Below are 25,864 nucleotides of genomic sequence, written 5' to 3' on the forward strand. Positions count from 1 at the left end.
ATGTATGGGTATTTTTAATTACTTTTATTTGAAATCAAATTTTTAATGATGACATTTTGATTTGTCGTGTGTATATAATTTAAAGTTATAAAATTAAATAATAATTTAAATAGTCTGCAAGTGAAGAGTCAGAAAAGAATAAGAGAAAAATGTTTTAGCTGCTATAGTAATTGTCACTGATGTCACTGCATTTACTTGTTCCTCTTTGAAATCTGCTGCCCCCTGCCTGTTGTTTCCCATAATAGCATTATGTTTGACAGTGGTCAAATCTAAAATATCAGAGACCTAAAAGAGAAAAATGACTGTATTCAGGGAAAGAACTTGTGTGTGACGTTGTGTTGTTAATTGAAGTCATCCCCAAAGAACATTTTTCGGTATTAATATTCATCATCTAGGGCCGGCCCCGTGGCTTAGCGGTTAAGTGCATGCGCTCTGCTGCTGGCAGCCCAGGTTCGGATCCCGGGCGCGCACCACTTCTCCGGCTATGCTGGGGCCGCGTCCCACGTACAGCAACTGGAAGGATGTGCAGCTATGACATACAGCTATCTACTGGGGCTTTGGGGGGGAAAAATAAATAAATAAAATATTTAAATTAAAAAAAAATATTCATCATCTAGGTTTCTATTATGTCAAGGTAAATGCTATTTCTGTAGATTCTTTCCACTTGACTACATTGTATATAAAACTAATATGTTGCAATAAGTGGAGAAATTTGTAGCTCATCAACTTCATTCCTCTTATTTTAGAAAAGTGAGGCCGAAAGAAATAAAATTACTCATTCATTTTGTACATTGTTGACATTCCTTAGAATTTTACCTTCATTTTCAGACTATCAGATGATATTTGATTTCCTCGATGAAATAAAAGACACTAGAACTGTTTTGTATCCATAGCTTATGGCAAGCAAGTTTCATAGACTATTAGAGGAGTAAAGTTACCTTAGTGAGTGACATGGGTTGGACATTAAATCATGAGTTTATAATAGCTGTTTAGGTTTACTTAGCTCTATATCTGCATTATCTCCTTCTTCTTGATTGAACTGAAATAGACTTAGAGATCTTAGGGAAGCTAGGATCAAGCAATTCAAGAAATCCAGATGGCCCCAAAGATTTATTTGATCCTGCACAGTAATCTCAGTGTCTCTAGTTATTTATACACTGTCAACAAGCAGACTGTGTGTATGTTAGAGGTCAGAATGACCTTTGTTCTAGTGCATGCTCCTAATAGCTGTATAGTCTTGGTTGAATTGGTTAGCTCCCTGGATCATATTTTCCTCATGTGTAAAATAAAGAGACACTCCTGAATTGTCATAATTTTAAAGCCAGGTATTAAATAAAAAATGGTAACACATATAGTACTCTGCTAGTCCAGATAACCAGAAAAAGTATATTTATCTCTGGGCCAACATTGTTTCCTATACTTGCCTTCCATCCACACATAGATCTGACTCAAAGGGAGATTCAAGAGGAAAGGCCATGACCCATTGTGTTATTAAGGTAATAAAGCCTGGGTAACTGTTTTTAGTTTTCTAAGTCTTATAAAAAATGTAACAGTTCATACGTTATTGATTTTTTAATCTAAGTATTCCTTCAGTTGATGAGATAGGGTGTTATATCCCCAACAATGATTTTGTATTTCTCTGTTTCTCTCTTTGATTCTGTCAAATTTTGCTTTATTTATTTTGAAAGTCTATTTTGAGAGTATTTACATTTATGATTATTATGTCTTCCTGCTTAGTTGACCCTTTTATCATTACAAAATGTTCCTCTATATCTTTGGTAATACTTTTTATTCCTGGTAATATTGTTTGTTTTGAAATCTACTTTATTTGATATATAAGTCTCTCCAGCCTTCTTATGCCTGCGTTTGCATCGCATATCTTTTCCATTCATTTATTCAACTCATCTGTGTCTTGACATCTAATGTGAGTGTGTTATAGTTCGGTCTTGCTTTTTCATTCATTCTGACAACCTGTGCCTTTTAGTTAGTGTGCGGCCCATTTCCATTTAATGTAATTATTGATATGGTTGCGTTTAGGTCTACCATCTTATGATGGCTTTTTCTTTGTGGTGGTGGTGGTGGTGTTCAGTGCCTTCTTTTGGCATTGAATAATTTTCAGAACACCATTTTAATTTAGGTATTGAGTTTTTAGCTATACTTCTCATTATTATTTTTAAGTGGTTATTCTAGATTAGGAGTCAGCAAACTTTTTCTGTAAAATGCCACAAAATAAATGTTTTAAGCTTTGTGGACTGTATGGTCTCTGTCACAACTACTCAACTCTGTTGTAGTGTGAAAGCAGCCGTAGACAGTTTGTAAAGGAATGAATACCACTTTGTTCCAATACAACTTTATAAAAATAGGTGATGGTCCAGATTTGGCCCCCAGGCTGTAGTTTGCAAACTGCTGGTTTAGGGATTACAGTATACATTCTAACTTTTCATAGTCTACTTAGAGTTTATATAGTAATACTTAACATAAGTGTAAGAAACTTGCCACCATGCAGATCCATTTACCAACGTTCTGTCTTTTATGCTATGATTATTTTATGTATTACATCTATATATGTTATAAACCCCATATTGCAAAGTTAAAATTTTGCTTAAATACAAGTAAACTATTTTTTGTTTTAATATAAGTGAAATGTGTGTTTTAGAGATATTTAGGGGAAAAGTGATTCTGAAGCCTATAGAATTTCCTTTGGATTTCTTATAGTCAAGTTCTGCTAGTGATGAATTCTTTTAGTTTTTGTTTACGAAACTGTCTTTATTTCAGCTTCATTCTTGAAGGATATTTTCACTGGATATAGAGTTCTGGGTTGTTAGGGTTTTCTCTTATTTGTTTTCATTCAGCACTCTAAAGATAACACGTCATTTTCTTTTGGCCTCCATTATTTCTAATGAGAAGTCCACACGTATCTTTGTCATTATTCCCCTGCATATAATGTATCATTTTTCTCTGGCCGCTTTCAAGATTCTGTCTTTATCTTTGGCTTTCAAGTTTGACTAGGATGAGCCTAGATGGATTTTCTTTGTATTTATCCAGCTTGAAGTTTGCTGAGCTTCTTGTGTGTATAAATTTGTGTTTCCACTAAATTTGGAAATTTTTCAATGTTGTTTTTTCAAATATTTTTTTCTACCCCATTTTTCTGTCTCCTTTCATTCTTGGATTCCAATTAAATATATGTTAAACATTTTGATATCATCCCTTAGGTCCCGAGGCTCTATTCATTCCATTTCAATCTTGCTTTTTCCTGTTTTCTTTTTTTAATTGCATAAGCTGACTGTGTCTTCACTCACTTATTAAACCTGCTTAGTAAACTTTTGTTTATATTATATTTTTAAGTTTTATTTCAGATATTTAATTTTCAGTTCTATAATTTTTAGTTTTTTTTTTTTTACAGATTTCTCTTCTAAGATTTCCTATTTATTTATTCATCATGAGTATATTTTTATTTAAATCATTGAGTATATTTATAATAAGTACGTTAAAGTCCTTGTGTGATAAATATAACATCTGGATAATCTTGAGTTTGGTCTCCATTAATTGCCTCGTCTTATCAATATGGGAAAATTTTCTGTCCAGTAATTTTGAATTATATCTTGGACATTTTGAGTGATTCATTGTAGAGACTCCAAATTCTGTTATATTTATTTGAAAAGTATTGCTCTTTTTTTTTTTTTTTTTTTAATTTGGCAGGCAATTAACTTGGCTGAATTCAAATTCCAGATTTTCTCTCTTCTGTGGTAGGTGGCTGCTGAAATCTCTGTTCTGTTGTTTTAGCCTTGGATGGGCTGCTTGGAGTCTGCCACACCAGTACATACTTCACATGTCAGCAAGAGATTTAAACAGAGTTTATATTCAGAATTTAGGGCTCCCTCTCTCTGACTCCATCACTTTGCAGCAGCTGTGGTGACTCCAAATTCTGCCCTCTGGTTCTCTATGCCAGTAAGACAGCAGGTTTCTATCCTGCTTTTTTTCAGCCATCCTATATGGCTTACCCTCTGGCTAAAAGCCATATAAAAAGAATCAGAAACTCACCTACTGCCGTTCCTTTCTCTAAGTGTAGACCCCTCCACTCTAGTTTTTGCCTATTTTTGGTTTTTATCCAATGCCTTCAGATATTTTTTTTTAATATTTTGTCCTGAGTTTATAGTTGTCTGTATATAAGTTGGTTTGATAGGAGCTCTGTTTTGTTGTTAGTGCCGTCAAATTGATTCCAACTCCTAGGGACCCTGTATACAGCAGAGCAAAACCCTGCCCCGTCTTTTTACACCATCCTCTCATCTTCCAGCGCTGTATCAGACAATGCTCTGCTGCTATTCATAATTTTCACAGCCATTTTTTTTGGAAGTGGGTGGCCAAGTCGTTCTTCCTAGTCCGTCTTAGTCTGGAAGCTCTGCTGAAACCTGTCCTCCGTGGGGAACCCTGCTGGTATTTGAAATACTGGTGGCATAGCTTTCAGCATCACAGTGACATGCAGCCACCACACTATGACAATCAACAGATGGGAGGTGTGGTGTTCCCTGACCAGGAAATGAACCCGGGCTGTGGCAGTGAGAGCACTGAATCTCACTCAGCCACTGGACCAGTAGATCTGGCTTTGATAGGAGCTACTTGGCCAATATTGGAAGTGGAAACTCTTAACATTTCTTCTTTAAATAGAGTTTTCTCTGTAGTAACTCAGAATACTTGAGAAACATTCATTTCATAATCCTTGTAATACAAAAGTATATAGTATTAGCTCTACTCTTTCCCATTCTTCAGATAATGAAGCAGAATGTACACAATTTTCATGATCCTACAATGCAAGTGTAGCCACAGAAATGACATTTATATGCTCCCTTGGTTATTCTCATAAATAAGTCTTTAATGGGGCTGGTCCCATGGTGTAGTAGTTAAATTCAGCGCTCTCTGCTTTGGCAGCCTGGGTTTGCAGGTTCAGATCCCAGGCGCGGCGGACCTACACCTCTCGTCAGCCATGCTGTGGTGGTGACCCACATGCAAAATAGAGGAAGACTGGCACAGCTGTTAGCTCAAGATGAATCTTCCTCAAGCAAAAAAAAAAAGAAGAAGATGGCAATGGATGTTAGTTCAGGGCGAATCCACCTCAGCAAAAAAAAAAAAAAGCCTTTAAGATGCTCTACATAAGTTTACTGAAAATGGAAAAGGCATTGAATGCTTGATTCCTCATTGAAATATATATTGAAATATGTAGAACACAGTTCAGTATAGTGGAAGAGCATGGCATTAGAGTCAGACATGTCGGAGGTCAAATACTGATTCTGTCACTTAGCAGCTGTTTCGACTTTGTACAAATTATTTAACCTCCCTGAGCCTCAGTTTCCCTATCTTTAAGATGAGATACCTTTCATAGTTACAACAAATGATGTTCATTATGTTCTTGGCACAGGCTCTCTGTAAATAGTAGCCACGATAGTCATTATCTTCTTGGTCATCATTATCATAATTGCTGAGTTGAAGTCATGGAACAAGGAGTTCTACTACAAATAATATATTTTCAGTAGCATCTGAAAAGCCTTAAAGAGAATTTTTATTTTATTCCAGTTTGTACTTATCTTCTTCATCTCCATTAAAAATAGAGTCCATTTAGATAATTTCATAACTTTGCCAAACAGCTTTTATCCACCATTAACAACATTAACAGTATAAATTAAACTTGATATTATGTGTAAACACACTTTAAAAAGCAAAGTGGGCAGATATTATTTAAGGTTCTGAACTTTTAGTGTATGTTTCAGTTGTTATACCAGGCTCAGAGAGATCCCTTATATTGATCCTGTGCCTTAATTTAGGAGCCTGGAATGAATGGGTAGCACATGATTTTCATGACTGAAAAAGAACCTTAGTCATATAGGAATCCATGGTTTTACATATCTTCCTTTCTCTAACCAGAGAATCATACATAACTAAACATAGCATTGATGATTATAACTTAGAAGATTGTATGTTGCTAGGAATTTTGAATATCTTTACTTCTAATTTAATATCATGCTTTTTTCTTAGCTTTTAGTTTTAAGATAAAATAGTAATTGTGATCCATTGTATAGTTGCCAACCTTCCCAAGATAAATAATGTAGAAGAGGCAAATTGCAAATAAACGAGGGCAGTATATTATATATCATTAGTAGTCATCAGTGTCTGGTACCTGGTACATGCTCAGTAAATCTTTTAATGGGAGGGTCGAAAAGGACCTGGAATTTGATTTAGAGTTTTATGTACCATTTTAGAATATACCCCATATTTAAGATTCAATTTTATGGTAACATAGACGGCGTGGTGTAAAAATGGGGGAAAATAAAGGACATTGGAGTGGTTTAATTTGGTCATTTCTGGTCATCTAACTTCTGAGATCCCTGTGCCTTGCCAGGTTTTAAGGGCATAAGTCCTACTTATTAACACATCACAAGGATATTATTTTTGGAAATAAACATTTTTTATATTGATATTAAAGGTATAAAAGAATCTAAATTTAAAATAATTCTGGATAATTATTTGTCACTGTATAGGAGAGAGATTAAATATAAGAATACAGGTAGATATAAGAACTCCTACAACTTGAAATAAGAAAATAACTTGATGAAAAAATGAGCAAAATGATTTGAATAGACGTTTCTCCAAAGAAGATACACAAATGGCTAATAAGCATTTGAAAAGATGCTTAATATCCCTAGTCATTAGCAAAATGCAAATCCAACCCACAATGAGATACCACTTCCCATCCATTAGGATAACTATTATTTAAAACACACACACATACACACAGAAAATAACCAGTGTTATCAAGGATGTGGAGAAATTGGAACCCTTATGTAGTGCTGGTGAAATGGTGGGGCCACTGTGGAAAACAGTTTGTGGTTCTTCAAACAGTTAAACAGAATTACCATATAATCCATCAATTCACTTCTAGGTATATACTCAAAAAAATTGAAAGCAGGGACTCAAACAGATACTTTTCCCCCATGTTTACAGGAGCATTTTTCACAATAGCCAAAAGGTAGAAAACCCAAATGTCCATTGATAGATAAATGGATAAACAAAATGTGATATATACATACAATGGCATATTATTCAGCCTTACAAACGAAAGAAGTCTCTGCACGTGTTTACAACATGGGTGAACCTTGAAGACATTATGCTACGTGAAATAAGCCAGACAGAAAAGAAAAAATATTGTATGATTCCACTTATATAAGGTACCTAGAGTATTCAGATTCATAGAGATAGAAAGTAGAATGGTGGTTGCCAGGGGAATGGTGGGGGTGGGTAGGGAGTTATTTAATGGGTAGAGTTTCAGTCTGGAAAGGTAAAAAGTTCTGAAGATACATGGTGGTGATGGTAGCACAACAATGTGAATGTATTTAATGCCACAGAACTGTACACTTAAAAATTGTTAAAATGGTAAATTTTATGTCATGTATATTTTACCACGAAAGAAAAAAAAAAAAGACTAGAAGTAGACAGAAAAGTTAGGTGAGAAGATTGTGAAGGAAACTGACTAAAACATTTTCAAGCATCACTTTTTCTTCAAGTTTTGCCCTTGTTTGTTCAGGGTTTACAAGGACCCCCTGGGAGTACAGGAGACAGGGGACTTGCAGGAGAACCAGTAAGTTAATCTTTAAACTTTTCTAATTGTGTTTTTCTCCTAATGTACATATACCTTTCTGTTATTATTGCTCTCTTGTGCTGCGGCTGGTATATTTTTGAAAGCAGCATTTATCATGGACACCTAATTATATAGAACTAATATTTTTCTGTGAATGTAATAGACCAAATTCATATAGTCAAATTTGGTCTTCTTTTTCTGAAACTGTTAAAACTTCTCATATCTTTATTTTCAACAAAGATAACTCTGTTTTATTGAATCTCAGAAATTTTCTTTCTGAATGGCTTGCTGTTTGTATAATAATAATTACACTGCCACACACACACACGCAATCACATTTATGAGGCCAACTCTATAATAAAAGACCATATGGAGAAACTAAACTCTACATCCCATGGGCCAAAATGTACAAACATAACAGAAATGCTGTTACATCAATAATACAAAAACTTACATTACAATTTCATAAATGTGATTCAATTATCAAGTTTCCATGGAAAATGAATTGTGAAAAGGAAAGACCTTGCCACACATCTACTTTCTCACAATTTATTCTTTATTGCCTATGAAGTCATTCTTCTGGATAGTGGTATCAGATGTAATATGCTGCAACATGCTTCTAAGATTTATAATACAATGTAGTCTTTCAAACTCTTGGGCTGATCTTATCTATCAGTTGACACACAGGTTTACAGGTGGCCTTTGCATAATTCATTTGGCTAGTAGCAAGTGGAAAATTCTAACAAAGAGCTATTCTTACCAAACTGTGTTCATTTCCTTCTTTACATATTTAATCTATAGTATAAGCTCTCCAAACAATAAGTAAAGATTTGACTATATATATAATTCTTTCCAAACAAAGAATCTTAGATATGGTGTTGATTTTGTCAAGCTAAATCCTTCTCGGTTTTCTCCCTATTTTGCATCTCTTAGCTTGTCATCCCAATTCTAATATTTATTTGATAAAAAATAATGCAACTCTCTTTAGCATTATTTATTTAAATATCTCTTTCTTCTAAAAGTCTGTGGCTCTTCAAAGTCAGAAATTATTTCTTTCACCTTTGTAATCCTCTTTCCTGGTATAATGTGTGGCATATTATATCTACCTAATGCACGTTTGTTAAACTGAATTAAGAAAAGGTCATATACCCAAAGGTGTAATCATTCAGCCAGTAATATTAGATGAAGTGAAATGGAATGAAAACTAGTTTAATCTTAATAAAGAACACATTTAAGTAAAGATAAGTGTGTCAACAGAGCTATGGCAACAGCAGAGACAATATCTTAGGCTTTGCACAAGAAAAGATTTGATACCGTAGCCATAAAAGACTAAATAGCTTAACAGCACCTAAAATTGACATTCAGGTCGCCTAGTCTGTGGGGCTGGTAAATAAAATATAAATCAATTTATGATAGATATAATGGGCTTTGTTTCATATATTTGAGCTGCTTGGTCAAATCATAGGAAAGAAAAGAACAGAAGTAATTTGGTAAAATGAAAGATACCAGAAGAGATGTTGAAACATATTTGTATTTTGAGACTAATAAAATAGAGAGGACTACAGCTTTTCTATAGTCAATACCTTTTAGAATTGTCTCTTTTTCCCAGGGAAGCTTCAAAACTAGTTTGCTCATTGCAATGCAAGTATTGGGATTTGGATAGTTGACCATTCATTCATTCAATCAACAAATAATTAAGAACCTGCACTTGGAGTGTAGTAATAAGCATGGAGTTTTCAGTCTAATGGTAGAAGTACACATTAATTAAATAATCACAGAGATAAATGGATAATTAAAAACTGAGATAAATTCTATAAAGTATAGGAATTCAGTTCTGAGAGAATGTATAACGGAGAAACTGTCCTAATCTGGGGTTAAGGAAAGCTTCCAGAGGAAGAGCATTTGAGCTGTGATCTGAAGGATGAATAGTAGTTACCTAGGCAAAGATGGAAAAAGGTCATTCCAGAGAGAAGCCATGAGCTGGGAGGAAACCCTAAATATTTGAAGATCTAAAAGAAGGCCAGCATGGCTGTGGCACAGAGAGTCGGGTGAGAAGTAAGTGCAAGACGAGGGTGGAAAGGGAGGGAGGGGGCAAAACACAGGCAGATTTATGAGCCCTGTTCCCAAGCGTTTGTATGTTTATCCTAAGAACAAAGGGATGTCATTGAAGGGATAGGTCTAGTTGTATGATCATATTATTGTTTTGTAAAGATGACTTAAACCAAATTGGAAGGGACCAAGAATGTACAGGAACAGCTTTCTGTTGCAGTAATCCAGCTAAGAGATGGTATAACCCTTTTGATTAGCAAAGAAAAGAGGATATATATAAAAGATTTGAAAGAAGATAAAATAAATAAATAGGAGATAGATATCATGTATATGAAGTATGATTCCTAAGTTTATGGCTTGAAGAATTAATGAGATAATGATATCATTCACTGAAACTGGGAATACCAACAGAAATCTGGGTTTGAGAATGGAAGATTATAAGTTCAGTTTAGCCAATTTGAATTTGAGGTGCCTTTGAGAAATGTGAAGTTGGCAGTTGGATATGGAGCTCAGAGTACAGAAATGTGCCAAAGTTAAAAATATTGGAGTCGTTGGTCTAGCGAGAGAGTACAGAAGTGAGAAAAGGATCTAAGGCTGAGCTTTGAAGAAATTCAACATTTTATAAATATTGGTAGAAGAGGATGAAACTGCAGAAGAAACTGAAGGAGGTAAGAGGGAAATCAGATGTATGAGTTAGGAGTTCAGCCTTAATCATATCCTATCTTAAACCCTTCATGAAAATCTTAGATTCCTTTAGAAGTATGTAGGCAAAACTATGTATCTAGATCAAACTTACAGCCCTCAGTGAGTTCAATAAAGTTGTATTGAAACACAACTACAACCATTCGTTTCTGTATTCGTGGCTATTTTCATGCTATAATAGCAAAGTTGAATAGTTGTGACAGAAACTGCACGACCCACAAGCCTGAAATACTTGTTATCTGGCACTTTAAAAGAAAGTGTGCTGACTTCTGATCTAGATTTTCTTCACATTTACAAAAAAAATATCCAATCAATGCAAAACTGATACATAGTGCTCCTAGGTTTGTGCAGTGCTCAACTGTATACAGTGGCCCTCAATAAGAGGAAAATGGTACGAGGTTTTTTTCTTTCTTTTATTCAGAAAGCTTGAGCAGAAAAAACAATCTCCTGACCCAAATAAATATCATTGATGTCTCTAAACATTGAAAATTGCCTTTAAAAAGGAGGATGAGGGGAATGCTATAATCTTAAAAAATTAATTCTTGATAAACTTGCTTCAGAATATACCCTGTAATTGAAAAAATATTATTTTCAAGGTACCAGAGGTCACTTCTACATACCTCAAAAGATAATTAACAGGATTCTCAGGTTAATTAAGTGTATGATAAAACCTCACTCAGTTCCACATTAAATTACTTAAGATATACAAAATGGCAATAGTTCTGGAAACAAAAAATAAAAGAAGACCCTATATCAGTGTCTCAGTAGAATTTTGACAATACTAAAATCAGACAAAAATAGCACCCACAGAAAAAGCTAAAGATGAACTTCACTTACAATATGATTGTAAAAGTCTAAATACCACAAAATCAAGTAAAATTCAACTATATATATAAAGAATTATCCACCTCAATGAAGTGAATGCAAGAATTACAAAAAAGGAGAAATTAGTTAATATTAAGAAGTTCTTGATATAACATATCACTGATATAGTGAAAAATCCTAAAAACAAGTATTCAAAGTCAACAACCATTTTTGATTCATTAAGAATCATAGTAAAATGGTTTCTGGTCTGAAATGTAAAGAGCTTGGAAGCTGTCATTCCCCTCCTTAAAACAAGAAAAAAAGCTGAACAAACTGAAAATCAACAGTCCTTCTTAGGTCCTTCAGAGATTTGAGGCCACAGGACAAACTGCTGCCCTGAAAACTGGAGAGACAGGCAGGGGGATACAGAGAATCACAACTTCCCAGAAGCAGAAGCCCATGGCTGGATGAAAGGACCACTTTAAATTGTAATTGACAAATTGCTGGAGATACAGTGTCGATTATCTTGAGTGTTAAAAAACTCAGAGGGGACCTGTCTTGGGTGGGACCCCACAAGTTCCTGAGCTTTAACCACCAAGAGACCTGCCAGATTCTCACTATTAAAGATCAGAAGAAAATCCATTCCTACTTCTAGCAGTGGGAGGGGAAAAGTTTTGAAACACACCTGGAGTTCTCTGTTCTCCTTAACAAGGCTTGCCCTTAAGGGAGACTGTTTTATCAGAGCCTCAACTATTGGGGTTTTACCAAAGCCTAATGAACTTAGGAGAAGGGAAATTCCCAACCTGAGCCCTCTGTAGCCTTTGAGTAGAGGAAGGAAAATATTCAACTCCAGCCCTTCCTTGCCTTTGACATGAAGGAAAGGAAATACCCAGCTCTCACTCACTAAAAGAGTGAGACCTAATCATAGAACTATAGAAAACTTTCCATCCCCCATAACTTACCACCATATTAATAGGGCTCCTGTATGATAGCAGAGGATTACAGCTAAAAGAACTGCATACACAGACTTTATTTGTGTCTGTGTATTTAAGGGGTCTCCAGGAAAGGCTGAGGACAACAGACAAGACAAGAACAATGACACTAGGAGGGAATTTTAGCTTCTGACACAACAGTACAGTAAACAGTAAATACAACCTAACTCCTAGCCAGATAACATGAAACCTTACACTAAAGGCCTATTTGCCTCTGGTTCTTTTACCTGATACATCATGTTTGGCTTTCAACAAAAGAATTACAAGACATGCTAAAAGAGAAAAAACTCTTGACGAGACAAAACAAGCATCAGAAAAAGACTCAGATATGGCAGAGATTTTGAAATTCTCAGACTTCACAGCACCCATCTATAAGTAATTGAGAGGTTCAGCGAATAGATAATCAGTAAGGATAGCTGTACTGAACAGCACCATCAGTAAACTGGATCTACTTGTCAATTATAGACTACTTAATCCAATAACAGCAGAATATACATTTTTCTTAAGCTCATATGGAACATTTGCCAAGATAGACCATAAAACACACTTAACAAATTTCAAAGAAGAGATGTCATACAAAATATACTGTCAGACCACAATGGAATTAAAGTGGAAATCAATAACAGAAACACAACTAGAAAAACCCAGAATATTTAGAGATTAAACAATACACATCTAAATAACACATGGGTAAAAGAAGAAGTCTCAAGAGAAATTTAAAAAATATTTTGAACTAAATGAAAGTGGAAATACAACTTATCAAACTTTATAGGAAGCAGTGAAAGCAGTGCTTAGGGGTAAATTTATAGTGTTGAATGCCTATATTAGAAAAGAAAAAAGATCTAAAAGCAATAGACTAAGCTTCTACCTTACGAAACTAGAAAAAGAAGAGAAAATTAAATACAAAGTAAGCAGAAGAAAATAAATAATAAAAATCAGAGCAAAAATCAATTAAATTAAAAACAGGAAAACCAAAGAGAAAATCAGTGAAACAAAAAAGTTGTTCTTTGAAAAGATCGATAAAATTTTAAAAAGTCTAGCCAGGTTAACCAAGAAAAAAAGAAGACATATTACTAATATTAGAAATGAAAGAGGGGCCATCACTACCAATCCCATGGACATTAAAAGGATAATAAGGGAATACTATTCCTAACTCATTCTATGAGGCCAGCATTACCCTAATACCAAAACCAGACAAAGCTGTCACAAGAAAAGAAAACTACAGACCAATATGTCTCATGAACATAGATTCAAAATCTCCAACAAAATGTTAGCAAATTGAATCCACCAATATATAAAAATAATTATACACCACAGCCGACTAGGATTTATCCCAGGTATGCAACCAGGTATGCTGGTTCAACTTTTGAAAATCAATTATAATCCATCACTTCAACAGACTAAAAAAAAAATTATGATCATATAAAATAGATGCAGAAAAATAATTTGACAAAATCCAATACCGATTCATGATAAAAATTCTCAGCAAACTAGGAATAAAGCGGAACTTCCTCAGTTTTATGAAGAACATACATAAAAAACCTTGTAGCTAACATCATACTTAATGGTGAAAAGCTAGATACTTTCCCCCTAAGAACAAGGGAACAAAGAAGGGATGTCCCTCTTTTTTCAACTCCTATTCAGCATTGTACTGGAAGTCCTAGCTAATGCAATAAGACAAGAAAAGGAAATAAAAGCTTGAGAAAGAAGATATAAAACTGTCTTTGTTTGCAGATGACATGGTTGTCTATGTAGAAAGCCCCAAAGAATTGACCAAAAGAACTCCTGGAACTAATAAGCAATTATAACAATGTTTCAGGATATCAGGATACAAGATTAATATATAAAAGTTAGTTGCTTTCCTATATACCAGCAATAAGCACTTGGAATTTGAAATTTAAAATGCAACACTATCTACATTAGCATCAAAAAAAAAAGAAATAGGTATAAATCTAACAAAATATGTACAAACCTATATGACAAAAACTACAAAACACTGATCAAAGGAATCAAAGAAAATCTAAATAAATGGAGAGATATTCCATGTTCATGGATAGGAAGACTCAATATTGTTAGGTTATCAGTACTTCACAACTTGATGCATAGATTCAATGCAATTCCAGTCAAAATCCTAGCAAGTTACTTTGTGTGTATTGACAAATTCCAAAGTTCATATGGAAAGGCAAAAGACCCAGAATACCAAACATAATATTGAAGAAGAACAAAGTCAGAGGACTGACACTACCCAACTTAAAGACTTAATATAAAGCTACAGTAATCAAGACAGTGTAGTATTGACAAAAGAATAGACAAATAGATAATTGGAACAGAATGGTAAGCCCAGAAAGAGAACTCCACAAATATAGTCAACAGATCTTTGACAAAGAAGCAAAGGCAATTCAATTGATAGTCTTTTCAACAAATTGTGCTAGAACAATTGGATATCCACAGGTGGAAAAATAAAATGGATCTAGACAAAAATCTTAGACCTTTCACAAAAATTAACTCAAAATGGATCATAGACCTAAATATAAAATGCAACTTTGAAACTCCTAGAAGATATCATAGGAGAAAATCTCATGACCCTAGATTTTGGCAATGAGTTTTTAGATACAATACCAAAAGCATGATCCAGGAATGAAAAAATTAAGTTGGACATCATTCAAATTAAAGACTTCTGCTCTCTGAAAGACATGTTAAGAGAATAAAAAGACATGCCACAGACTGGGAGAAAATGTTTGTAAAACACGTATCTGGTAAAGGACTTATATCCAAAATATAGCAAGAACTCTTAAAAGTCAACAATAAGGAAAAAAACAATCCAACTAACAAGAGGGTAAATGATCTGAACAGACACCACACCAAAGAAGACATACAGATGGCAAAGAAGCATATTAAAATATGCTCAACATCTTATGTCATTAGAAAATTGCAAATTAAAACAATGACATACCATTACACACCTATATGAATGGCTAAAATCCAAAGCACTGACAATACCAAATGCTAGCAAAGATGTGGAGCAACAGGAGTTCTCATTCAGTGCTGGTGGGAATACAAAATGTTATGGTAACTTTGGAATACAAATTGGCAGTTTCTTACAAAACTAAACATACTCTAAGCATACGATCCAGCAGTCATGCTCCTTGGTGTTTACCTATATTAGTGGAAAATTTTTTCTACGTAAAAACCTGCACATGAATGTTTATAGCAGCTTTATTCATAGTTACCAAAAATTGGAAGCAACCAATATGTCCTTCAAAAGGTAAATGGATAAACAAACTATAGTACATCCATACAATGGAATATATTCAGCAATAAAAAGAAATGGGCTATTATGCCACAAAAAGACATATTGGAACCTCTAAATACATCCTGTTAAGTGAAGGAAGCCAGTCTGAGAAGGCTAAATACCATATAATTTCAACCCTATAACTTTCTGGAAAAGGCAAAACTATAGAGATAGTAAAAAAAATCAGTGGTTGCCAGGAGTTACGGGAAGGGGATGAGAGGTGAATAGGTGAAGCACAGGGGAGTTTTAGGGCAAGGAAGCTGTTTTGTATGATACTGTAATGGTGGACACATGAAATTATACATTTCTCTAAACTCATAGAACTATACAACACAGAGTTTACTAACATAAACTATGAACTTTAGTTAGTAATAATGTATCAATATTGGTTCATCTATTGTAACAAATGTACCACACCAATACAGGATGTTAATAATAGGGGAAACTGGAAGGGGTAGTACAGGGGAACTTGCTGTACTTTCTGTTCAATTTTAATGTAAATCTAAAACCTCTCTAAGTCTATTAATTAAAACAAAATATTCTAGTAAAGTCAAGCATCATTCTGTAATATGGTAAAGTATATCTATCTTATATCTGCATGCAACCTACTAGGAAACACGGAAACACTAGAAGCATGGGAACCACAAGATAAGATTGACAACTGTCACTGTATTATCTAACATTATTCAAAAAGCTTTAGTCAGCATAATGGGATATGACACAGAAATGGTCATGTAAGGAAAGGAAAGCATTATTATTTAGACAAAATATGAACAAACCTAAAAGACTTATAACACCCAAAGACTTAATTATATTTTTTGCAACTACCGAGAGAGAGTAATATAATGGCAAGACATAAAATAAACATTTTTTAAAAATCAGTTTCCCTATGTACAAGTAATAAACAGAAAGTTTATTCCACACCCTAAGAAGATCCTTTAGGTTCAGAATTTAATGTTTATGCAATAAACTAATCATTCAATGTTTACTTAAAATTGTATTATTCAGTATTACAGTGACCAAGATTTCCATAAAGGTCCCAACATGCATTTTATTGCACCTTAGTGATTATCCCTTGTTACATCTGTTCATGTGAAACAGAGGAATTGTTCAGCTGGACTCGCTACCACAGTAAAGTATGACATCAAGCAAAGTCCAACATAGTTTTATTTCATATATTTGTTTCTTTAAAAATGCTGTTTTGTTTGTCACATGTTTGCCAGGAATATTAAGTAGATCTATAATTGTTATACCCATTAAATAAGGTAACTTTTGAAAGCCTTTACCACAATATTTCATACTTTATTAGGTGCTTAATAAGTGTTTATTGAATGAATGAATGAATTAGGGAGTGAAAGAATGACAGCTAGTCTTTTCTTTCCTTTTCTTTTTCTTTTGAATCCAAACATAACTTAATATTATTTACAAAAAAACACAGATGAATCAACTAAATATAGAATTTTGTTTATACAGAGAGTAAAGTAATACATTGATAAATGTATTATATTACGTATTATATATTATAAATTCCATATTTAGATACATATGTTAATTGAAATATAGAATAAAATTTGATTCTCACATCTTAAATTTTATTTTAATATATAGGGACCACGAGGTTTGCAAGGCGATGCTGGACCTCCTGGAGAAATGGGTGCTGAGGTAATTTTTTTGTGGCTCTTTCTTGTTAGTTCAATACTCAATACTTTTTGTAAGATGTCCCTGAGGTAAAGTTGATATATTAGATATATATATTGAAGAATAATTCTATAATATTTTGTTTCTTATTAGAAAATAAAGCCTAAAATTCCATTAAAAGCAGAGATGAATGTTGTATGAACCTAATTTTATACATATAAAGTTCTCGTAACACCTCATTTAAATAGCAGAACTAAAAGTAAATAAAACTTTCCCTTCACTGATTTAGAGTCAGCTTGAGAGCTCTTCACTCCGAGATGTTGTATCTCCTTTATAGATGAATATTGAGAAGTATATTCAGAATATATTTTGGAATAATAAACCATACTTGTTATAGTTATAAAATCCAATTACTTCATTTCTGTTGTTTGTTAACTTTAGCTCTAAATAAGTTAGATGTAAATTCTCTCCTCCCTTGGCTTCTGTGACACTGCTCTCTCTTGGTTCTGCTCTTTACCTTCTGATTAGCCTTTCTCAGATGTGAAACTGTCGTTCCTTTTCCTCAGCTTAGTAATCATATTATCACAGCGACTTTAATTACCAATATTATTCTGATAGCTCTCAGCTTGTTAGCTCTAACTCATGCCTCTCTCTTCAGCTTCAGTTATTGATTTTCTGTTGTCTTTTACATATGCACCTGGATATCCCACAAACATCTCAAATTTAAAATATGTAAAACAAATCCGTCACTTTCCCACTGTTCTGTCTTCCTTTTATTCCCCTCTCACTGCAAGATACTCCTTATGCCCAATAACCCAAAACTGAGACTCATCCTCGACTGCTCTTCCTACTTCATCCTCTCCAATCAACCATATTTTCCCTTTGAGTAAGCCCCTCCAATGTCTTAGCTCTGTCCTTTCCTGTTCATTTCTGTTGCCAGTGCTCTAGTCCTCATCTCCTCCAACTCCCATCATTCCTTAGCTACTTGTTGCCAGTTTATCTTTGTCATATCATTTCTCTCCTTGAAATTTTTCAAGGGCTCTCATAGCCTTTAATAAAATGCCAATTTCGTAACATAATAAATAATGTTCTGCATTATGTAACTTCTGCAGACTTGTTCAATCACATCCCAATAAAACTTTTCTCCTCCCCCATGTGCTTCAGATTTGTTGACCTATTTTTAATTCCATGATGATGCCATACTTTTTTGCTATGCACTTTGTATCCACTGGGGATTCAAGGATGGCTGAAATATGGTCCCTGACTCCTCTAGGAGTTTATAATCTATTCCAGAAGATAATCATATAAAGGAAAACTATATTGTAATGTATTAGACCCAAGGATGGAGATAATCACAGAGCAACATAGGAGTACAGCAATAGGCACTTAACCCAACCTGGATAAGGGGAAAAAGAATACTTGGGGTGATGAGATGAGTTTTAAGGAATGAGTAGAAGTTACCCATATGAAAAGAGGAACTTAAGATAAGGGAATTCTAGAAAAAGGGATAGTATGCAGAAACATGCAAACATGAAGCATTATGGTTTCTTTGATGCTTAAAGTCAAAGCAAGGAGGAGTAATAGATGACGTCATAGAGAATGGTTAGATCATGAAAAGTCTTGTTTACTCTGTTCTGAAGGTTGAACTTTTAAAAATCTTATGGGCTATAGTAAGTCATTATAGGGTATAAGCAGGGCAATGATCAAGTCAGATTTGTATTTTTGAAAGATAATTCTAGCAGCTGCATGGAGGATGTATTTGAGAAGACAAGAGTAAAGACATGTATACCTACTAAAAGGCTTTTGCATTCAACCAGACAAGAGATGATGGAGGTCTGAATTAAAGTAGTAGGCATAGAAAGGGCAAAAATGGGATAGATTTAAGAAATGTTTATTACATAAATTCTGCAGAACCTGCATGTTTGTGGGATATGGAAAGTAGGGGGAAGAAAAGTCAAAAATTATTCCCAGATTTCTAGATTGTGCAACAGGATGGATGGTAATACTCTTTCCTGAGACTAGAGAAGAATTTTAGAGAGATTAAGGTCATAATCTGCTAATCTGCCCAAGTAAATGGTTAACAAGTAGCAGAGCCTGGCCTTGAATCCATATCTGACTCTAGAAAAGCTAATGCTGATAACCTATACTATGCCACATCCTCTGAGCCTAAAGAAAGCTAAGAGAAGTCATACCTCATAACTTAAAGATTTTTAGCAGAGTAGGAGACAAGAATTCTGTTATGATAAGAAATAGGCATTGAGTAGGTCAGTTGAGGAAAATCTGCTGGTTTAAAATAGTGGTTGAGAATAATGGAAGAGGGAATGGCTAAAGACAAAAGAGCAGCTATACCTCACTAAAAGTCAAGCTGAAGTAGGAGACTGTGAATTTGCATTATATTGATAATAATAGCTAATAATTATGGAGCACTTTCTATGTGCCTAGCAATATTTATGTGCTTTACCATATTAATGAATTCTCACAACACCCTGTGAAATAGATGCAATTATTATTCTCATTCTAGAGGTGAGGAAACTAAGGCATGAAATGGTTAAGTAGCTTGCTCAAGAGCAATAGCTGGCAGTAGTGGTAGAGCCTACATTTAAATTTAGACAGTCTCTCTCTCCACAACCCATTCTCTTAGCCACAGTGCCTCTCAACATGTAATGATGCCACTTTTCACAAGAGTGATTTTTTCCAACAGTATTCAACTGGGAATAGAAATGGAGAAGGTGATTTATCAAGTGCTAATTCAAGATTGGTATAAGAAAAGAGGTACCCTAGAGATCAGAAGATCAGCCATTGGATTTAGCCTAAGAAAGGAGTAAAAGAAGCTAAGAGGAGCAGACAGATTGGGAGAAATTAGGGATCAGAGGAAGTCTGTGAGATTAAAGGCAGTTTTGATGTGGAACAAATCCTGAGAGAGTTGGAATTCTCTCTCAAGAGAGAATCTTAATCTTGGAGTGGGGTGTTATTAAATTCTATCATTTCTGAGGCAGAGCAGAAACCCAGCCTCACTTCATAGTCCTTCCTCTTAAGTACTGTACTATACTGCCTCTTGTAACAGTAAAGAAGTCACAAAGGTAACCAACAGAAAATTTTAAATAATATAACTATTAAAAAATTGGTGAAATTATGGTAAAACGGAGGGAGCATAAGGAAACTAAACTTTTATCAAGGTGATACATCAAGAAGTAGAAGTATGCTTCTTGAGTTATAGAAGTAACCACTAGGAGAACTAAAAACAAAGATTGTTTTATAAAATAGTTGCCTCTGAGGAACGAGACCGAGGCTTTTCACTATACGTCCATCTGTACTGTCGTGCATGTATAGCTTTTATTTTGAAAAAAAGCAGAGTGAATATGGGTTGCGGAAGCTGAGTCAAAATGGAAAACTGAACTTCCTCTTATCTAAAATACTAGAATGACATAAAAGATATTTTAATCTCTAATAATTATAAGGAATATTATCATCCATGGATCAGAACTTCTGAAGAATCCCTGAAAGATAGAAAGCAAACCAGAAACTTGATCAAGATAGTATTGTGAGTTAATGCTTTAAACTACACTCACTCAGAGTGAGGGAGAGAGAGAAGCTAGGAGAGGGGAGGGGAGAAGGAGAGAGGATGGGGGAGTGAGGAAGGGGTGAAGGGAGAGGCGTACAAAAAACAATACAATAGCAATTGTAGGAGTTCCAGTTCTAGAAATAGCCAGAAGTTGCAAGAAGTTATATGTTTTCAAAGTAAAAGGAACCAAATGCTTCCCAACCGGACCCACCCATGAAGGAGAGTGGAAAAAATGCTATATAAATATATATATATATCTTTTATAATGTGAATAAATTCATGTCGTTTTGTGTGATATATTTTATAAAACCAATAAACAAAACTGAATTTTTTTAAGGAAGTGTGTTCCAGAGGGCTGAACAAAAATAGATCTCTTTATTTCATAAAGAGAAGAGGAAACAGGAGATAGTTTGTCCTTGACCAAGGACTAAATGGTGAAAAGAAGGATTAGAAGAAACTGGCCTTAAGAGTCTTGATTTCAGATGATGTTGTTTTGGCATTTGAACTATTAAAAGGTCCCGGAAATTATCTGGTCTTACACCATGAGGTTTATAAATGGGCAGCAAAGACCCTTTCTTGGACATAGATATTTTACCCTTGGGCTAAAAATTATTACTATCTTCTTATGAGTTTGTTATTATCTTTGTAATTGGTAAAAGAATGTGTACAAACGATGTGTCAAATCATTCTCTTCTAGGGACTTTCAGGTATTGAGGGAGAATCTGGTCTGCAGGGCGAGCCAGGTGCAAAGGTAACCTTCCTGAATAGTAAAGGGGAGGATCCCTAAACCTTCACTGTTGAATCCCCTATGTTTGCCACATTTTGGCAAACACCTACCATCTTGAAAGCAGGTGAAGGACAGCAGATAAAAATGGGCAGTGTTCTCAAATGAGTCAGAAAAAAATATTTGTCAGAAAAAATAATATCTATATATGTATACAGATATGTGTACATATATATATGTGAGGGAGGGAATACATATAGATATGCACACATATACATATATATGCATATACATATATACACACATATATATACACACACATATATATATGAGAGAGAGAATACAAATGATAAAGCTAATGGGGCAAAATATTATCAATAAATTAATCTGGAGGAAAGGAAAAGAAATGGGAAATGTTTTGGAACCCTTATCCTCATTATATGCCCTCCATAATAGACACCCAGGTTTAGTAGAAAAGAATTTAATCTGTCCCTTTTTTTTCTTTAGGGAGATGTTGGACCTGCAGGCAGTGTTGGAGTTGCTGGAGAACCAGGGTTACGGGTAAGTGCCCACTGGAAATCATTTTAAGGCACTGGCTCACCTATTTCAGAGACTCAAAACTTAGCCTAAAGACTTCAAAAATTGCATTAATAAATATTTCTGGTGCATTATAGAAAATGTTTGTCTTTATTTCATAATTTCAAAAGCTGCATGCCAAACCCTGTTCACATTGTAATCTAGTAGCAGTTAGAGTCCTAACCTCATACATCCTTTTCTCAGAACCAGGGGTACTCCGCAGACCCCTTGCCAAGTATGTGGAGTTGCTGTGATTGTCGCTAATGGTAACATTAAGAAGAAATTCACAAACACTAGTGATCAACTCTCAGGATGTTTCCTGACCTAACAAGACAGAACAATGATTGAAATCTAATTTATGTTTAAAAAAACAACTAAAAACTAGAATCATGCAAAGTTAACAAGATTCAAGGAAATAATTGTAAATAGTTGTAATTAGATAGCTTATGGAAGTTATTCTAATATAAACAGCCTTTAATTTGAGCTGTGGTAAATTTTTTCCCAAGATAACCGTGCCCAAAATAGTTTTAAGAGATATTTGTTTACTAAAAGACAAAGTAGGGAGATATATTCTGTGTCCGGTTTCTTTCTTTTTCGTTTTCCCTTTTCATGGAGGAGGGCAGGCAGTGAGTTTGGGGTAATGAAAGTATCAGTGGTGGGAGTAATGGGGCAACTGTGAAGACGCACTGATTAATTTACTTTTAAATAGTTCAGGTAGCAGGACAGCCAATACTACTTTAATAGCTTCCCAAAGTATGGCTCTGCATTTCTGTAAGTTCTGTATCTGAAAGATAGCTTCTTGATGTACCAAGGCCTTAATCGTTGCCTCTGCTCTGTAAGGGAGAAAATACAGACCTTAAAAATCTGGTACACTGATTTTAACTGAATTAAGTTGTATTAATCCGTGAAATTCAGTATAGCAAGCATAAACTTTAGTTTTATGAGATGCAGTATTTACAGTCCTCAAACTCAGAAACACAGGTCTAGCTGTATAAATTTCCAGAGCTAACAAATGAATATATATTACCTTTAATTATCTAAAAGTTATTAATATTATGGATCATCTTATATTTGAATTTACAACACTATGACTCTTTAAATCATCTTCAGAGCTATTCTAGGCAAATTAAATCATGCTTGTGCTGTCAAATACTCCTTATAAATAAAATAGAGGTAGGAATAAATGTACGCAAACCTGCTACTTTCTATAGATACCAAGGGCAAAAAAAAATTAAGATAAATTATTTAGCAAAATAGTAAATCTTACTGTTTCTGCTACAAAATAGGGTGAACCAGGAGCTCCTGGAGAAGAAGGTCTCCAAGGAAAAGATGGATTAAAGGTAAATTATACTTTTAACATTATATATAAAGTAGATGTCTTTGTGAAATCTTTAAAATATTAGACGTAATTATTTTTCTATGCCAAACAAAAATCTGCTTATTGTGTGGCATAATTATTTCACTGCTTTCCCTTTCTTAAAAGTTTTTCCTGGGTTTCAGGGGAATCCAGGAGAAAGGGGACTTCCTGGAGAGGATGGAGAAAAAGGAGAGACAGGCTTACCAGGGACTACAGGGCCTTTGGGTAGACCAGGTCTAGTGGGCCCTCTGGTGAGTACTGCTGGGTTCATTTTCAAATACTCAGTGAACTCAGTTCCCTACGTGTACACACACACGCGCGCGCACACACACACACACACACAAACACACACATGCATTCTGACCCCCTTATATGTCCTAATTGGAGGTGTGGAACTGTGGCTTGAGAGAGGGACAAACCAGGGACAGATTATCAGCCTTCCTAACACCCAAGAAGGAAAGACACTTTTTCCATGTGTCAGACAAGGCATCAAACTTTTTTTTTCTCCAGCTTTATTGAGATATAACTGACATATAACATTGTGTAAGTTTAAGGTGTATGACATGATGATTGATAATATACGTGTATATTGCTGATTACCATAATAAGGTTAATTAACACATCTATTACCTCACACGGTTACCTTTTTTTTGTGGTGAGAATTTTTAAGATTTACTCTCTTAGCAACTTTCAGCTACACAACACAGTATTATTAAGTGTAGTCACCATGCTGTACATTACATCCTCGGAAGTTATTCATCTTATAACTACAAGTCTCCTATCTTTTGACCACCTGCACTCATTTCCTCCAGCTCTCCGCCCTTGGCAACTGCGAACCTACCCTCTGTTTCTATAAGTTCAGTTTATTTAGATAACACATATAAGTGAGATCATACAGTACTTGTCTTTCTATGTCTGACATTTCACATAGCATAATGCCTTCAAGGTCCATCCATATTGTCACAAATGGCAGAATTTGCTCCTACTTATGGCTGAATAATATTCCATTGTATATATAAACCATATACATGCACCATATTTTTTCAAATATTAGTTAACCATATATGCATGAGTTTATTTCTGGGCTCTTAATTCTGTTCCATTGGTCTATGTGTCTGTTTTAATGCTAATACCATACTGTTTTAATTAGTATAGTTTTTATATTATAGTTTGAAATTAGGAAGTGTGATACCTCCAGCTTTGTTCTTCTTTCTCAAGATTGTTTTGGCTATTCAGTATCTTTTGTGGTTTCATATGAATTTTAGGATTTTTTTATTCTATTTCTGTAAAAACTGCCATTGGAATCTTGATAGGGATTACGTTGAATCTATATATAGATGGCTTGGGATAGTATGGACATTTTGACAATATTAATTCTTCCTATCTGTGAACATGAGATATCTTTCCATTTATTTGTATTTTCTTCAATTTCTTTCAACAATATCTTTTAGTTTTCAATGTACAGATATTCATCTATTTGGTTATATTTATTCCTAAGAATTTTATGGTTTGTGGTGCTATCATAAATGAGATAGTTTCTTTTATTTCTTTTTTAGATAATTCATTGTTAGCATATAGAAATGCAATTGATTTTAGTAGGTTGATTTTGTATCTTACAACTTTTCTGAAATCATTTATTAATTCTAACAGTTTTTTGGTGGAATATTTAGGGTTTTCTATGTATTAAGATCAGGTCATCTGCAAACAGAGACAATTTTACTTCTTTCTTTCTGATTTAGATTCTGTTTATTTCTTCTTCTTGTCTAATTGCTCTGGGTAGAACTTCCAGTACTATGTTGAATAAGAGTGGTGAGTGTGACCGCCCTTGTCTCGTTGCTGATCTTAGAGAAAAAGCTTTCAGCCTTTCACTCTTGACTATGATGTTAGCTGTTGGTTTGAAGTACATGGCCTTTATTATGTTGAGGTACGTTCCTTCTATATCCAATTTGCTGTGAGTTTTTTATTGGGAAAGGTTATTGAATTTTGTCAAATGCTTTCTCTGCATCTATTGAGATGATCATATGGTTTTTATGCTTAATTCTATGAATGTGATTTATCACTTTGATTGATTTGCAGATGTTGAACCATCCTTGCATCCTTGGAATAAATCCCACTTGATCATGGTGTATGATCCTTTAAATAGGCTGTTGAATTTCGTTTGCTACCATTTTGTTGAGAATTTTTGCATCCATATTCATCAGGGATATTGGCTTATAGTTTTCTTTCCTTGTAGTATCCTTATCTGGCTTTGGTATCAGGGTAATGGTGGTGTTGTAAAATAAGTTTGGGTTTATTCCCTCCTCTTCAAAATTTTGGGAGAGTTTGAGAAGGATTAGCATTAATTCTTTAAATGTTTGGTAAAATTCAGCAGTGAAACCATGTGGTCTTGGGCTTTTCTTTGTTGAGAGATTTTTTTCATTACTGATTCAATCTCCTTACTCGTTATTGGTCTATTCAGATTTTCTATTTCTTCATGATTCAGTCTTGGTAAGTTGTATGTTTCTAGGAATTTATCTATTTCTTCTAGGTTATCCAATTTGT

At 34.4% G+C, this 25,864-nt stretch overlaps 1 protein-coding gene across 1 annotated transcript in view; it reads left to right on the top strand.

Annotated features, from left to right (window-relative positions):
- Nucleotides 1-25,864, top strand: part of COL24A1 (collagen type XXIV alpha 1 chain) — a 346,899-nt gene that overhangs the window by 219,970 nt on the left and 101,065 nt on the right. Inside the window, exons 33-38 of the mRNA XM_087448191.1 lie at nucleotides 7,574-7,627; nucleotides 17,075-17,128; nucleotides 21,364-21,417; nucleotides 21,898-21,951; nucleotides 23,253-23,306; nucleotides 23,467-23,574. Coding sequence (XP_087304317.1) covers nucleotides 7,574-7,627; nucleotides 17,075-17,128; nucleotides 21,364-21,417; nucleotides 21,898-21,951; nucleotides 23,253-23,306; nucleotides 23,467-23,574 — 378 coding nt within the window. The remainder of the gene's footprint in view (nucleotides 1-7,573; nucleotides 7,628-17,074; nucleotides 17,129-21,363; nucleotides 21,418-21,897; nucleotides 21,952-23,252; nucleotides 23,307-23,466; nucleotides 23,575-25,864) is intronic.

The sequence above is a fragment of the Ceratotherium simum genome, chromosome 2 (genome assembly GCF_057802395.1).
Source record: "Ceratotherium simum simum isolate JZ-2026a chromosome 2, ASM5780239v1, whole genome shotgun sequence".
Classification (NCBI taxonomy): Eukaryota; Metazoa; Chordata; class Mammalia; order Perissodactyla; family Rhinocerotidae; genus Ceratotherium; species Ceratotherium simum.